The sequence below is a fragment of the Meriones unguiculatus genome, chromosome 17 (assembly GCF_030254825.1).
Source record: "Meriones unguiculatus strain TT.TT164.6M chromosome 17, Bangor_MerUng_6.1, whole genome shotgun sequence".
Taxonomy (NCBI): domain Eukaryota; kingdom Metazoa; phylum Chordata; class Mammalia; order Rodentia; family Muridae; genus Meriones; species Meriones unguiculatus.
Window position 1 is genome coordinate 38,830,338 of NC_083364.1, and position 15,806 is coordinate 38,846,143.

General features: G+C 42.6%; 1 protein-coding gene and 1 non-coding gene across 2 annotated transcripts; both read left to right on the top strand.

The window, feature by feature from the left end:
• The first annotated feature begins 11,596 nt into the window (after nucleotides 1–11,596).
• Nucleotides 11,597–11,798, top strand: LOC132648811 (small nucleolar RNA SNORA73 family). The gene has a single exon (XR_009587214.1). It is a non-coding gene; the product is annotated as a small nucleolar RNA SNORA73 family (small nucleolar RNA).
• A 1,655-nt stretch (nucleotides 11,799–13,453) lies between these two features.
• Nucleotides 13,454–14,115, top strand: LOC132648543 (large ribosomal subunit protein eL29). Its single transcript, XM_060370317.1, has one exon. It carries the CDS (start codon nucleotides 13,499–13,501, stop codon nucleotides 13,823–13,825), a length of 327 nt encoding a protein of 108 aa, XP_060226300.1. The 5' UTR covers nucleotides 13,454–13,498; the 3' UTR covers nucleotides 13,826–14,115.
• Nucleotides 14,116–15,806: the final 1,691 nt, after the last annotated feature.

Consider the following 15,806-nt stretch of genomic DNA (forward strand, 5'->3'; position numbering starts at 1 on the left):
CATTGTGTGTGCCAAAGAGCAAGGCAGTGCCAACAAATGACAGCGACATATCAGAAGACAGAGGCCACTTAAAAGACTTTTCATGGCTCAGGAACAAAAGTATAAAACATGTTTATATTTTAAAAAGCAAAGATGTGCTCAATTAAAATTTAGGCAAAAAGTGAGGGAACAGAGATTAAATGTGACGAGGAATGCCAATACGTTAATAAAAGAATTTGGAGCAAACAGACAAGGGTCCTGAAAAGACATTTACAAAGGAACTTTAAGTAGCCAACAAACGTTTAGTGAGAATTAAACAGAAATTAAATCTTCTTCTCTTCCAGTGGGAGTTGTGTTTCAGAATGAACAAGTCTTCCCAGGTGAAGAGGGTTAGCTTCAATTAATAGAACAATGCAGGGAATACAATAGAAGGAAATAGAGTGGGGGAAAAATCATCACTTCTGAGCCCAAGCGAAAACATTGCTTTAGATAGCGGTAAAGTTATTAGGAGAATGACAAATGAACAAAGGACAATCTTGAAGTGCTAAAGTACACTGTAGTGATTACTGCCCAATCCCCAAAGGAAGACCCACATGCGCAGTTCAAAGAGCACCACCATTACCCTGGAATCAGTCTCAATATCACTAATGATTGGGCAATGGGATATTATTTGTCAGGATCCTTGAGGCATGAGAAGGGAGGGAAATTAATAATCTTGTTGTAGCCGGACTCTGTGGTTACACCTCTGGGATTACACCTGTAATCCCAGCACTCAAGGAGACAGGAGACACATCTCTATGACTTCAATTTGTCTACAAAGCGAGTCCAGGACAACCAAGGCTACACAGAGAAACTCTGTCTCGAAAGAAACCAACCCCCCCCCCAAAAAAAAAAGCAAAGGTAACTCAACAAGGGAATGTCTTTTTGCAAAAAATAGCAAGCCAAACCCAAAATGAGCTGGCACACGCATTCAGCCAAAATGGCCTCTGTGTTTGATCCTTAACAGAGATGGTGACTGTATCTCATCCCATTGGTGGGAGCTCACAATCTGATGTGATTGGCTATTCCGTGGGAAGGAGGAAGAGGGGTTCAGAAAGTAGGAGCCCTGGTAGGATTTAACAACCTTTGGTAGAATTAAAAACTTTCTGCACAGAGGGAGGTTCTAGAGGTAACAAGATTAACACAAAAGAAGCCAGTTGGCGGAAAGACTGAAAACTATTCCCATGCACACACTGTGTAAATAAACCCCAAAAGGAGCGAGTCTCAACCTGTGTATCTCGACCCCCTTTTAAAATGGAAAGACCCTTCATAGAGGTCGTATAACAGATATCCTGAATATCAGATATTTACATTGCGATTTGTAACAGTAGCAAAACTGCAGTTATGGGGTAGCAACAAAAATAATTTTATGGTTGGGGGTCACCACAACGTGGGGTCACAGCGTTAGGAAGGCATTGAAGGGTCAGCATTCTGTGGACCTTTACCAACATTCTAAATCTTAAAAGAAAAGAATGAGAAGAATATGGCAAAGCATATGTCAGTTTACTTCTTGAGAGTGATTCATGTTTTAACTTTCTTTTTTAATATAATTTTTATAACAGTTTATTCACTTTGTATCACAGCTGTAGCCCCACCTTTGTCCCCTCCTAATTCCGCCCTTCTTCCCTCCCTCATCTCCTCCCATGCCCCTTCCCCAGTCCACCAATGGTGGAGGACCTTAGCCTATCAGGTCTCATCAGGACTGTCTTTCATAGTCTTCCTCTGTGGCCTGGTAAGGCTGCTCCACCCTCAGGGAGAGGTGATCAAAGAGCCAGCCACTGAGTTCAGGTCAGAGACAGTCCCTGTTCCCCTTACGAGGAAGCCCATTTGGAGACTGAGCTGCCACAGGCTACATCTGTGCAGGGGTTCTAGGTTATATCCATGCATGGTCCTTGATTGGAGAATCAATCTCAGAAAAGACCCCTAGCCCCAGATTTTTTGGTTCTGCTCCTTTCTTTGTGGAGCTCCAGATCCTGCCAGGTCTATCTATATTTCCCTTCTTTCATAAGATTCCCTGCACTCTGCCCAAAGTTTGGCTATGAGCCTAAGTATCCGCTTTAATACCCTGATGGGTAGAGTCTTTCAGAGGCCCTCTGTGGTAGGCTCCTGTCTTGTTCCTTGTTTTCACCTTCTTCCAATGTCTATCTAATTTGCCTTTCTGAATGAAGATTGAGCATCTTACCCAGGGTCCTCCTTCTTGCTTAGCTTCTTTAGGTGTACAGACTTATGATTATCCTATATTATATGTCCAATATCCACTTGTGAGTATATACCATGTGTGTCTTTCTGCTTCTGGAATAGCTCACTCAAGATGATCTTTTCTAGTTCCCACTATTTCCTTCAAATTTCATGATTTCCTTGTTTTTAATTGCTGAGAAGTATTCCATTGTGTAAATGTACCACAATTTCTGTGTCCATTCCTCAATTGAGGGACATCTGGGTTGTTCCCAGACTCTGGCTATTAAGAATAAAGCTGTTACGAACATGGTTAAGCAAATGTTGTATACTTGAGCCTCTTTTGGATATATGCCTAGGAGTGGTATAGCTGGATCTTGAGGTAGCACTATTCCTAATTGTCTGAGAAAGTGCCAGATTGATTTCCAAAGTGGTTGTACAAGTTTACATTCCCACTAGCAATGGAGGAGGGTTACCCTTTCTCCACATTCTCTCCAGCATGTGTTGTCACTTGAATTCTTGATCTTAGCCATTCTGATGGGTGTAAGGTGAAATCTCAGGGACGTTTTGATTTCCATTTCCCTGTTGACTAAGGATGTTGAGCATCTCTTTAAGTGTTTCTCTGCCATTCGATATTCCTCAATTGAGAATTCTCTGTTTAGCTCTGTACCCCATTTTATAATTGGATTACTTGAGTTCTTTGTATATTCTGGATATCAGCCCTCTGTCAGATAAAGGGTTGGTGAAGATCCTTTCCCAATCCGTACGCTGACGTTTTGTTCTGACGACAGTTGCCTTGGCTTTACATAAGCTTTTCAGTTTCATGAGGTCCCATTTATTGATTGTTGCTCTTAGAGCCTGTGCTGTTGGTGTTCTGTTCAGGAAGTTGTCTCCTGTGCCAATGAGCTCAAGGCTCTTCCCCACTTTTTCTTCTAACAGGTTTAGTGTGTCTGGTTTTATGGTGAGGATTTTTCCTGTATTTTGCAAATATTTGACAACAAATGCTCTCTTACTATTAGCAGGAAAGGTTTCTATATAAAAATGCCTTCCAATGAGAGATGGCTCAGTAAATAAGGTGTCCGCCACACAAGAATGAGGTCCTGAACTCCCAACTCTAACACCCACATAAAAGCCGGATGTGGCAGAGTACTCTAAAATCCTGGCGCTTGTACAGCAGAGAGGGTGGATCCTTACCTGGAGACAGTAAGGCTAGCTGAATAAACGAGATCCAAGTTCAGTGAGAAAGCTGTGTCAAAAGATAGGGTGGAGAGCAATCTAGAAATGTTGACCTCTAGCCTCCACACACACTCATACAACTTTGCATGTGCTGACACATGCAAGGGAAAACACACACACACACACACACACACACACACACACAGAGAGAGAGAGAGAGAGAGAGAGAGAGAGAGAGAGAGAGAGAGAGAGAGAGAGACATACTCAGAGAGAGAGACACACACAATAAAAAACCTCCCCAAAGGACAGAGAACCTAAATGAAAAAACTTGGCAGAATATAGCATGGGGGATGGGTCGAGGAAGACAGCGTTGTAAAAGACTCTACAAAATCATATGCTATATGAACAACAGGAGTCATTTAGAATTGCTATAAAAAATTATAACATAACGTCAAGACAAAAAAAAAATCATCCCTCAGCTCTTGCAATTTTCCTTTTACTGGTTTACTGGGTATTTTTCCATACACAGCCTTTTCCCTTTTTTTATGAGATCAAATTCCACCCATTATCCTACAACTTCTTTTAATGACTTAACAATATTTTGTGGATAAGCCTTCCTACTCCATCTGTCAGCATGGGGTCTATTTCATTCTTCCTAACAGTGGCAGATGGTGACACAGATGATGCGTAAGTTATTCGATCATTCCTATTAATATATGTTTAGGTTCTTTCTTATGCCACTCTCAACATCACACATGCTCTTTGCTCGGTGCATTTAGATAGGACAGATCCCTTGCAGTTGTTCTTGGTCTAAGGCAGTGGTTCTGGACCTGTGGGTCTCAAACCCTTTGGAGGGCTGGATGACCCTTTCACAGAGATCACCTAAGACCATCAGAAAACACAAATATTCACATTACAACTCATAACAATGGCAATGTTACAGTCACGAAGTAGCAACAAAAATAATGTTATGGCGGGGGGGGGGAAGGGGGGCTGTCACCACAACATGAGGCAGTGTATTAAGGGCCACAGCCTTAGGAAAGTTGAGGACCACTGTGCTAAGGGTGCGGAGAGTTAAAATTTAAAGCCACACCAATTGCTCTAAAAACTTTTACGCCGACTTGTACTGTCACTATATGGTACTCAGTCCCCACCCTCACCGACTTAGGCTTGTGTCACCAGGCTTTTAATCCCCTCACCCAACCAACTAGAGCACTTGCCTAACCAACATTTGGCCCTGGATTTGATCCCCAACACACCCCTATGCAATGTGCTCCAGCTGTGCAGTTTTTTGCGTGATTAATGAGGTTGGTAATTTTTAAGTACGTCTATTGGGCAAATGTGATTCCCATCTTATAACTTACCTATTGCCCCGTTCCTTTGCCTAAGCACGGTAAGAGTGCTGTCCCCATGTCTTCTGTTTCTGAACTATTGGGACAAAAGCAGCTGGGGGTGGGGGGTTATTAAGCTCTCAGCTCCAGCTCCAGAGGAACAGTGCACATCACACCTGTGGCCAGAAGAGAGCTCCCTCCCTCTTTTTTATTCAATCCAGGACCTAGTCCTTGAAATGGTGCCACCTTCTGTGGGTGGCTGTCCCTCCCTCCAGGAACAGAATCAAAATAATCCCCAGAGTCAGGCTAAGATGCTCATCTTCCAGATGATTCTCACTTCTGCCAAGTCAACAGTTAACACTAATGATCATGAGTACTAAAGAAGTCTAAAGAAACCCTAGGTGTAAAATGGCTTCTTTAGGCTGAGCCTGGTGGGACAGATTTGCTATTCCAGCTACTTGGGAAGTTGAGGCAGGAGGATCATGAATTCAAGGCAAGCCTAGACTAGCCATAAATAAGTAACTTACCAAGATGTTCTCTCTCTGTCTCTCCCTCTCCTCTCCTCCCACCTTCCCCTCCCCTCTCTCTTTAGTTCCCCCTTCCCCCACTCATCTTCAGATTTTACAAGTTCTGTTAACGAAGGATAAAATAGATCCCTTCTCATTTCTTAGACTGTTGTTTTGAATATTTACCTATTTAGATTCAAAAGCTCCAAGGCACAGTGATGTTCTCTTCTGTTTTAAAAATAGATGTCCACACCATACTTACCACATTGCCTTATTGTCATAATTTTCCAGGTGAGGAGTCGGAGCACGGAGCTGTGTGCTTAGTTAGAGCTCACAAAATGACCCAGCAGTAGACACGTATCTAAAGTCTATGGCTCCATCTTATTTTTCAATTATGTGTCCCTGTATTTCCTCCTTGCAGTTCACTCCCGACCATAGTGTCATTTACTGGAATAAAGAGCCAGTTAGCATTCACGGGTTTTATTCAAACACATAAATATGTAAGTTCATAAAAGAGCAAACATTGTACTTTGGCCATAAGTTATTTCTTATTCCTGTTTACAAAGGGGGGGGGCTTTAATTATTGTATACATCTTGGCCAGGGGAAAAATGACCTAGAAATAATATTCCCTTCAACCAAAATTCAGTGAGAAATATATTTTAATACAGTGGCATTTGTGCAGAGAGAGAGAGAGAGAAAAAAAAAAAGAAAACCGCAGTGTGACATTGCTGCTGTAGTTTAAGAAAAAATAAGGCAGGCTGCAGGGAAAGACTTTAAACTTTTATTACAGGAGAGGGTTTGAGGTGGGGGAAGTTCTCCAGATCCAAAGTATGCCTTCCTTAGCTGCTATAAATATAGCCATCATTTCTTCACCGCCCCCGTGTGACAGTGACCTTGGAGGACGGATGGAGTGGAGACAAAAGCCTCTTTCACAGAAAGGATGAGCTGATTGCCTGGCACACCCAAACCACCTTTTTCACCATTTCCTAGGGATAAGAAAGTATTACTAACACTGCTAAAAAATTACTTTTAAAATGGAGCATTAGCACTCTGTGCTAATTGCTTTTGCGCTTGTTTATTTTTCTTATCAACTACCTTCCTTATAATTATTTACTTTATTACATAGGACTAAGCCTCAAAAATTTTTGGTCCCCACAGCTAGTAAATGAAAGATCCGGGATTCAAACCCAGCCCTGAAAGCTCTCATCCTTTCTCCAGGATGTGACTTTCTTACACAACCACCCTTCAGTGTGTCTGTGATGAATCAGCTCCAGAATGTTCCTGGATATCAAAACACGAAGATGCACAACCCCTTATATAAAATGGCATGTTTTCATTTAACCCACTGCAAATCCTCTGGTTTCTTTAAAATCATCTCTGGAGTATTTGAAACTCCCAAAATAATGTAAATGCTAGGTAAAGAGATGTTGTGTATACTCCGAAGAAAATAATGGCAGAGAACAAGCCTGTCTGTGTTCTGTGCAGACACAATTTCTAATCTACAGGTGATTGAATTTGTGGCTGTGAAAGCTGCAGTGAGGGACGGCAGAGTGTGACTATGAGGGTGAAGGTAGACCAGTCGGTTCAGGTTTGTGCTCACAGGACACTTCACAGCTTAGGGACTCGGTTATTTCTGTTTCTGCTTTACAAGTTCAAAGCCAATGATGTGAATTGGTTCAAGCAGGAATGGAACATTATAGAGCAGGAGCATGCCAGAGGGAAAGGTAATGCTAGGGGGAAATGTGAGTAAGATGCAATTTTGTGGAAGAATAGGGAGTCAAAGCCCAAGAAAGACAGACACGGAGAGGTAGTAGATATAAAGAGCAAGACAAGATAGATGTCCAGACCATTCCAGAAACCATACAGGTCTCCCATGATCAACCAAATGACAATGGAGAACCCTGAAGAAGGAAACAGAAAGACTTGTGGGAGTGTTGCCTTCTCTCTTGAGGATAAGCCACATTTTTATATCTGAAGATTTGCTGTGACATCAGAACCAACTTTGGGATTCTGGGGTGAGGGATTACAGGAGGCCAGACAGCTCTCTGAGGTACACTGACTGACCCAGCCAAGCAACTCAACTAGAAATTAACCTGTAGGGTTTTTTTGTTTTGTTTTGTTTTGTTTTGTTTGTTTAGCATGCTTTACTCACTTTGCCTGTAAGTTTAAATGTTTGATTTACAATCCTGCAGGGATCAGTCCACTAAAGATGTGGTCCATTTCTACTTAGCCACAGCTCATTGGACCACCTGACCAGAGGAGCTGTTCAACAACCTTTCAGGATCTCTTCAGAGTTCAGCCTAAGAAGTCATATATGGTAGTTTAGGCTAGTGATCTCTACACTGGCCAGAGGCAGGAGGATGACAGCAAGTTCTACATAGTGAGTTTCAGGCTACCCAGGGCTACATAGTGAGACTGTTTCAAAGAATCAATCATTCTATTAAAGTGTTATTTAACATGTAAACTGTATTGCTATACATCAATAAAGTATGGTTTTAAAATTTTAAGAGAGAGGGGCTGAAGCTTAGCACTGTGGTTCTCAACTTTCCTGACGCTGCGACCCTTGAATACAATTCCTCATGTTGTGGTTGACCCCCCAACATAAAATTATTTTATTGTCCTTCATTACTGTAATCTTGCTGCTATTATGAATTGTAATGTAAATATCATCTATGCAACTCACAAGCCCACAGGTTGAGAACCACTGGCTCAGCTCTTAGAACAATTTCTGGTTTTCCTGAATTTCCTGAATTCAGAATTTAGAACTCAGCACGCATTATCAGGTGGCTCACATCCACCTGTAACTCCAGCTCCAGGTGATCTGATGCCCTTTTCTGGCCCCCTCAAGTGACACATGTGACACACACACACACACACACACAAATACACACTGAATTTTGAAGAAGAGCCAAAGGAAGAAAAACAATTGGCTAAAGAGATTGAAAACTAGTTGGTAATATGGCGTGTTTGTGGAATGATAGGGTAGGCCAGAGAGGCTGTACAGTGTTGCATATGGGCCAAATTAGAAGGGATGGGCCATTTAGAACTCAGCAAATAAAGGTCAAGGGAAAGGAGTGAGATTGTGATTTCCCATGGTGTTCCAGAGACGGGGAACTTGTTTTGTGGTTTCCAGTACAGATAGGTTATTTCCCACGATTAGGTCTCTCTGAGATTCCCTCCACTCCCACTTCCAGTCTTGATAACAAACTCTTTTTGGGGGAAGTGCTGATTTCTTTTTTATTAATAACTTCTAAATCAGACACTGATTTATGCATAAAGATACAATCACATTCATGAACAATGGACGGAGTCTTTCCAGTGAGGACTCTCATGCCTCACATGTGGGTAATGGAATTCGTAAGCAGAATGTCACTTTCTGAGCCAAGGGCTGGATCATCTCACAGGAAGCTTGATCCAAATAAAACAGAGGCTTCCAGACCCCTGGTGTCTGGAAACGGAAGGAAATAATTACTCAGTATCTACAAAGGCATCTTTACATTTGAATTATATCATCTGATTCTCAAACTCTGTCATTCAGTTGAAGAAGAAATCTGAGGTTGCAAGAGTTTACCGAACTGCCACAAAATTAGGGAAGCACAGGGATGGAGCCCAGCACACCAGGCCACCCTTTCTCTCTGGCATTTAGCTTGCCAAGAGACTAGCACACCAGCGGCACTCATCAGCCTCTTCTCACCTATGGCCCCGTGATAATGAAATGTGTGTATTAACTTGACTGAGCCACCATGCCCACAGAAATGGTCAAACATTGTGCGTTTTTTTTTTTTTTTTCCTGCTAAGGTCCTTTTGAATTCTATTAATATTTAAATTTGTAGATTCTGAGAAAAGCTTCCAAGGCTTGAACTGAAAAAAAAAAAAAAAAGTCTTGGTTCTCCTCTTTCAGGCAAGAAGGATTTCTGCCAGTAGATGGCCTAGAGGCTTGTATTGCAGTATCCCCTGGGTCTCTGTGTGTGTGTGTGAGAGAGAGGGAGAGAAGAGAGGAAGCACAAACATGCTACTGTTTCTTTTCTTTTCTTTTTTGAAGATTTATTTATTTTATATGCATTTTGGTTTTGCCTCTGTGCACGGCTGTGTAAGAGCACCAGATCCCCTGAAACTAGAGTTACAGACACATGTGAGCTGCCCTGTGGGTGCTGGTCCTCTGGAAGAGCAGCCAGAGCTCTCAGCGGCTGAGGCACCCCTCCAGCCCCTCCTGTCTGTTCCTTTGGAGAACCTTGTCCACGCAGCTATTGATGGACACATGGATAACTGCTACCACTTGGACTTTTTTGTGTTGGTTTTTAGTCTGTGCACGTTAGGGCCATTGCTTCTAATGACTCAGTCTCACAGAAAAGAACACCCAGCACTACAAAGTAGAAGAACAAGCTATAAAAACTCCCTTCCCTTGTGTATTAAATCTCACTGGATTCCATTTAGCGTGACCTTCCTGACCTTGTCTCCAGACTCTAGCTTAGCTGGGTGTTTCAGGTAGTGGGAGTGTATAAATTAGCCAGGAGATCACTCGTCATGCTCTCGCACCAGCCATGATAAGTACTGATTCTGGACCTATATCACAAATCTCCATAACCTCTGTCGGCGCACAAATGTCACTGGTCCCTGCGAGTGCCAGAGAGGAGATGCTAATTTGAAAACTTTTATTGGCTGTAATTTTGTCTGAAGATGGTGAATGGAATCACAAATCAAGCTAAGGGTGAGCTTTAGTACACTTCGTCGGTATACAAAGTTGCCGGAAAGATGTGGTGAGTGAGGGGGAGTAGAGGATGGGACCTCAGGTCAGCCAGTCAGTCGTACAGTCTGTTTTGGGGCCTAAGTAACTCTTTTGGAGAGAGAGGGAAGAGGAAATGGGCAGCAGTTACTAAAACTATACTGTGAATCTTGTGGCAAATGACAAGGATGCTTCGGAGAGCACAAGAACGTCCACCTTTTTTATACAATAAAATTCATGTCAATTATAACGAAACGAGAGAAAGCTTCACGTATTCAGAAATGAAAGGGCAAACGTAATAATCCATAAGTCCAAAGGTTAGACTATGACAAAAAATAATCGCCTTTGAAAGAGCATAACAAAAATTCTACACTAGAGTTTGCTCAATGCCGTCAAATGAAACTAGATGAAATAACTGTATCCTATGACTACCCACAATAGTAAATAAAAAAAGTGTGGCCAATGAATGAGCAAAGAATTCAATCTAAGAACAGAAAAGGTAGCAGAACAGACTCAATAAGAAAGAAGGGAAAAAAATGAAACTAGGGATTGCCACAAAGCAGGAAACCAATAGTGAAGTGAGTGCCTAAGCCAAAACAGACTCCTTGAAGAAGACGAAGCTCCCACAGTCCTTACCAAAGGAGCAAACAGAGGCAGAGAAAGCACAAATGAGTCACTTTCATTATGAAAGGGCTGATGTAACCATAAGTGCAGCAGAGTTCTGGACTTAGTGGAACAGTAAAGATGGGCATCTGCTGAATTCTGACAATAACAATAGAAATTAAAAAACAAAAGCAACAACAACAACAAAAACCCGAAACTGCCTATAGACTGGAGAGAAAGCCTGGAGAGCCAATCACAGCAGAGCAAATGAGTAAGCGCTCACTAACGGATTGCTTAAAAGGGCGTCAGGCCCAGGTTTTAAAGTATCTTTTATTTTAGAGTAATTATAGATTCAGGGTCCCAAAAATAGCACCGAAAGTATAATCTTCATTAGCTCCCTCCATTAATGTCTTAGATAACTGCTCTTCGATGATCAGAACCTGGATGTCACCACTGGAGCAATAACCAGGAACGCTGCAAACTTTTTATTTGCTTTTCTACGAACACCACCTAGGGATTTAATCCAGGTTTCCAGATTGCATTTGGTTATCACCTATGCTCATTTCCCTTCTATTTGTGACCTTGTAGCAAATGAATGCTTTTTAATGACCTTGATTTTTTTTTTCTTTTGCAACAGGGTCTTACCATGTAGTCCTGGTAGACCAGACTGGCCTCAGATTCAAAGAGATCTCTGCCCACGTCTGTCTCCAGAGTGCAGGGATGAAAACTGAGTCACTGCTCTCCGAAGAGTCTTAATACTTCTGAGAAGTACTGGTAACTGGTAACTCGTTGAGTAAAGCCTGAAGCTGAACTGTTTCCCTGTGATTATGCAGAGGCTGCAGATTCAGGGGAAAGGTCGAGAAAACTGTCTTACAGTCTTGGTGTATCCAACACAGAGAAGGAACATGATGGCAAGATATCTGAGCCAGATGTAGCTGGACACGTCTTTAATGCCAGCACTCTGGATTCAGGGGTAAACTGATCTCTATGAGTTCAAGGCCAGCCTGGTCTACATGTCAAGTTCCAGTCCAGCTAGGATTATATAAAGAGAGCCTGTCTACTTTCATCATGGATACCCAGTGAGGTCACTGTGCCCTGGCTCTGTCCTGGAGTCATAGGAAAGCACAGGGCTATGCCCGCTGATATACAGACCCTTTCAACAACATTGGAAATAAAACCATGCTGAGTCTGTGCCTGCATACTTCTATGACTTTCTAGAAGTCTGTGGGCAATGACTAAGGGGTCAAACCATGCAAGAAGCAGTCCTGGAAGAAAAAAATCATATCTTATTATAGGTGACTTACCGCTTACTATTCTGGTTTAGTTAGCTCTGGCTTCTGAAACCTATTTAACGGCTGTAGGATAGGACACAAATCACACAATGCTCCTGTTCTTGGGAAGAAGGGAACTTTGACCTTAACATCTTAGGACCAGGTCACCTTGGGAAAACAAAAAACAAACAAACAAAAAAAAAACCAACACTTGAGTCCTGAGAGTTGATCCTATTTCTTAGTTCACAGCTGATTGTCCTTATTAGGGCCTAGAACATCCCCTCCTGCTTTGTGTCACTTTATTTGTGTCTGTTCGCTCATGGTTTTCAAGCTGATACACGCGTATCTCTACAAATATGTGTTGGGTTGTGTTATGTGTGTAGGAACTACTGTTTCTCTGTAGGTGTTAAATGACATTGTACAATGTCTGATGCGAAGGCCTGGTTGGTGTCTGGGGTGTTGATTAAATAGATGACCCCTTTCACAGGACCTCAGGATAATGTGCAGATGAATAGACTATGAGACTTTATTGCATTTATATGGTTTTCTGTGCCCTTTGAAATGTGATTAGTTCTTTTAAGGATCATGGGGCTCTTATGAGACCGAGCTCATAAATAATTAAATCCAATTAATACTCCAGACAGAACCGAAGCCTAATTCATTTCGAGTTCTGGTCGTCAGCAGAGGAAGTCTCTGACTTTTGGAATCATATCGCACCTGATTCCAGCTTCCCTTCCATTCATTTTGGTAGTAAAATACAAGACAAAGAGCGAGACTTATGTATTAGAATTTACATTAAAATATGCTACTTTATTACTTAAAGAGACTTTCGAAGAGTATAGAGGAATGATACAACAAAGTATATGCTTCTAAGGCTTTTCTTGAAAAATAATTTCTGAAATGCAAAATCATGTTTGAGAAGGCGCTAAGATAGTATAAAGTATGCCAGTGTACCTACCTCTCTGAAGGTGCCTCTCCAACTCTGTCCCCTCCTATCTTCCACCTCTCAAGCCACCTTTATTCTAGGTTCCGTGTTTCTCATCCACATGAGAGCCCCTGTGTTTTTTCTCTTTTCTGTGTGCAACCAAAAAAAATGACTGCATTGTTCTGAAAATTTGGGGCTTTCTACAAATGGGCACATGCTTTCAGCTACTTTTTACTGTGAAAAATTGGAAGTGTTTCCTTATTAGTGTGTGTGGTTCTGACTCGTTCACATCCTCCCACCACTTGTTTTCTTTGTGGCTGAGTATTTTGGCTCGGAGCAACATTTGCTGCTGCAAATGCTCCTTGACTCGCTGCGTGTGCGTGGGAGGAAATTTCCCTCCAACACGTGACCATTGGCTGATAGGCTCAGAATGCAAACCATTCAAAGAAATAATATTGACTTTCGGCTTGATCTTAACAGAAAATACAGGCCTTAAAAAAGAATGGGAGGGGCTGGAGAGATGGCTCTGCAGCTAAGATCCCTGGTTGTTCTTCCAGAGGACCTGGCCTGATTCCCAGCACCCACATGGCAGCTCACAACTGTCTGAAACTCTAGTCCAAGAGGATCCAATGTTTCTAGCCTCCATAGGCCCTGCTTGCACACAGTGCAGAGACACACATTCAGGCAAAATATCCATACACGTAAAATAAAAATAAAGGTTACTCTTCCGGTCCCGGACGCTGCGGGAGCCGCGGGTTACTGTGCAAACATGGCCAAGTCCAAGAACCACACCACACACAACCAGTCCCGCAAATGGCACAGAAATGGCATCAAGAAACCCCGGTCACAAAGATACGAATCTCTTAAGGGGGTGGACCCCAAATTCTTGAGGAACATGCGCTTTGCCAAGAAGCACAACAAGAAAGGCCTGAAGAAGATGCAAGCAAACAACGCAAAGGCAATGAGTGCGCGAGCAGAGGCCATCAAGGCCCTTGTGAAGCCTGCAGCTGTTAAACCCAAGATGCCAAAGGCCCCCAGCCGCAAACTCAGCCGCCTGGCTTTCATCGCTCACCCCAAGCTTGGGAAGAAGATTTGAAGCTACATGGCTAAGGGTCGTAGGCTCTGCAAATCAAAGCCCAAGGTTCAAACCAAGGCAGAGGCCACAGCTCCAGCTAAGGGCAAGGCTCCAGCTCCAGCTCCAGCTCCAGCTCAGGCTCCCAAAGGTGCCCAGGCCCCTGTGAAGGCCCCATAGGAAATGGTTCTACTGATGTGAAGACAGACGGACTGGTGTGACACACCCACCTACACACTATTTACAGATGACCAGTGTCCTGTGCTGTTTTTACAAATAAACCTGAGGCAAGATCTGTTAAAAAAATAAATAAATAAAAATAAAGGTTAATTAAAAAAAAAAAAAAAAGAAACAACAATCTAGCCTAATTTTTCTCTACTTGTATAAGAGCCCAGCAAAGCTGTAGAATGTTTGATGTTTCTAATAGGTCAGACTTGATAAAGTTTAAAATTTCATTAAGGTCACTTAGTTTGTCTCTCACCTTTAATTATTTTTAACCCAGCATAAATTCAATAATATGGTGGTGCATGCCTTTAGTCCCAGCACTCAGATACAGAGACAAGGAGATCTCTGAGTTCTAGGCCAGCCTGTCTACACAGCAAATTCCAGGAAAGCCAGGACTATCTAAAGAGACCCTGTCTCAAAAAAAAAAAAAAAAAAAAATCTAAACTTGCTAATTCTTGTGTTTATGTGTGGGTATGGAATTTTAAAAAGAAAACATAAAGCAAAAGGAACATTCTAAATGGCAGTAAAACAGGGGGAAAAAAACGCCTTACCTACTGGCCTCATAGAGCTCAGAGAAGGACACATCAGAATTTGAAATTAAAAAAAAAAAAACTCATCGGAAACTAAAGCAATGCTTCATCAACATTTTCTGCAAAAAAAAAAAAAAAAAAAAAAAAAAAAAATCCTGTGATTTGCGAGGTGTCCTCCCTGCTCTGCTCACTTAAAATCAACCGACCTCCCTGCTCTGCTCACTTAAAATCAACCGACTTGCAGACACACGGCCTAGCCACAGTAATGCGGGCTGGAGGAGAGGAGTAGTGCCTGCCTGTCTTACGCTGTGGATCCTTTATTTCTACTGCTTCTATTTTTCTTTGAGACAGGGTCTCCCATGTAACCTTGTCTGTCCTGGCACTCACTCTGTAGACCAGGCTGGCCTGGAACTCGCAGAGATCCTCCTGCCTCCGCCTCCTGAGTGCAGGGATTAAAGGTGGGTGCCGCTCGCTCGTTCCCACCTGCTTCTTGTCTCAATCCCACTACCCTTACCACACCCACTCGCTAGGCAGCCTGAAGGAAGAGTTACCACACAACGAGCTCCACACTTTCACAGACTAAACTGATGCTCAAAACGACCCAGTCTGGAGGAATCATCATGATGTTCTTTGTGCATAAAAAGACATTAAGGCGTAGAGATCAGATGACTACCCATGGACGTTCAGTTAATAGTTAACAGCAGCCTGGAGCAAGCATTGTGACCGGGATCTGCGCGCTCCTGGGTCAGCATGCTCTTAGGTCTGTGCGTTCCAGAGGTTACTCAGGGCCCTGCGGCTCTGCCTCACTGGCTGATAATGTCAGCATGAATTATTAGTGGACTTTACTAGGTAATGACATTTATGAGCGCTGGTTGACAGCAAATACATAAGAAAATGGAAACCGCCTCTTATTTCACCACCAAAAAGTAACTATGAGGGAGTGGCTTGAAGAGATGGCTCCGTGGTTCAGGGAATTGGCTGTTCTTCTAGGGGACCAAGGATTGACTGGTTCCCAGAACCCACATGGAGGCTAATAATGTTCTATGACTGCAGTTCTAGAGAGTCCAATGCCTTCTTCTGGCTTCTGAGGGACCACACACACGTGATGCACAGACACGTAGGCAAAACACTCATACACATAAAATAAAAATAAGTAAATATTTTTAAAAAGTACCTACTTTTGGTTTGTTGCTCTGTGCTTAATTCTTCAAACACGCTTGCCAGCGATCTTCCTTTATTGTTTTTGCTTT

What these genes read in the sequence shown, in the direction of transcription:
- LOC132648543 (XM_060370317.1), top strand. Translation starts at nt 13,499, where the DNA reads ATGGCCAAGTCCAAGAACCACACCACACACAACCAGTCCCGCAAATGG.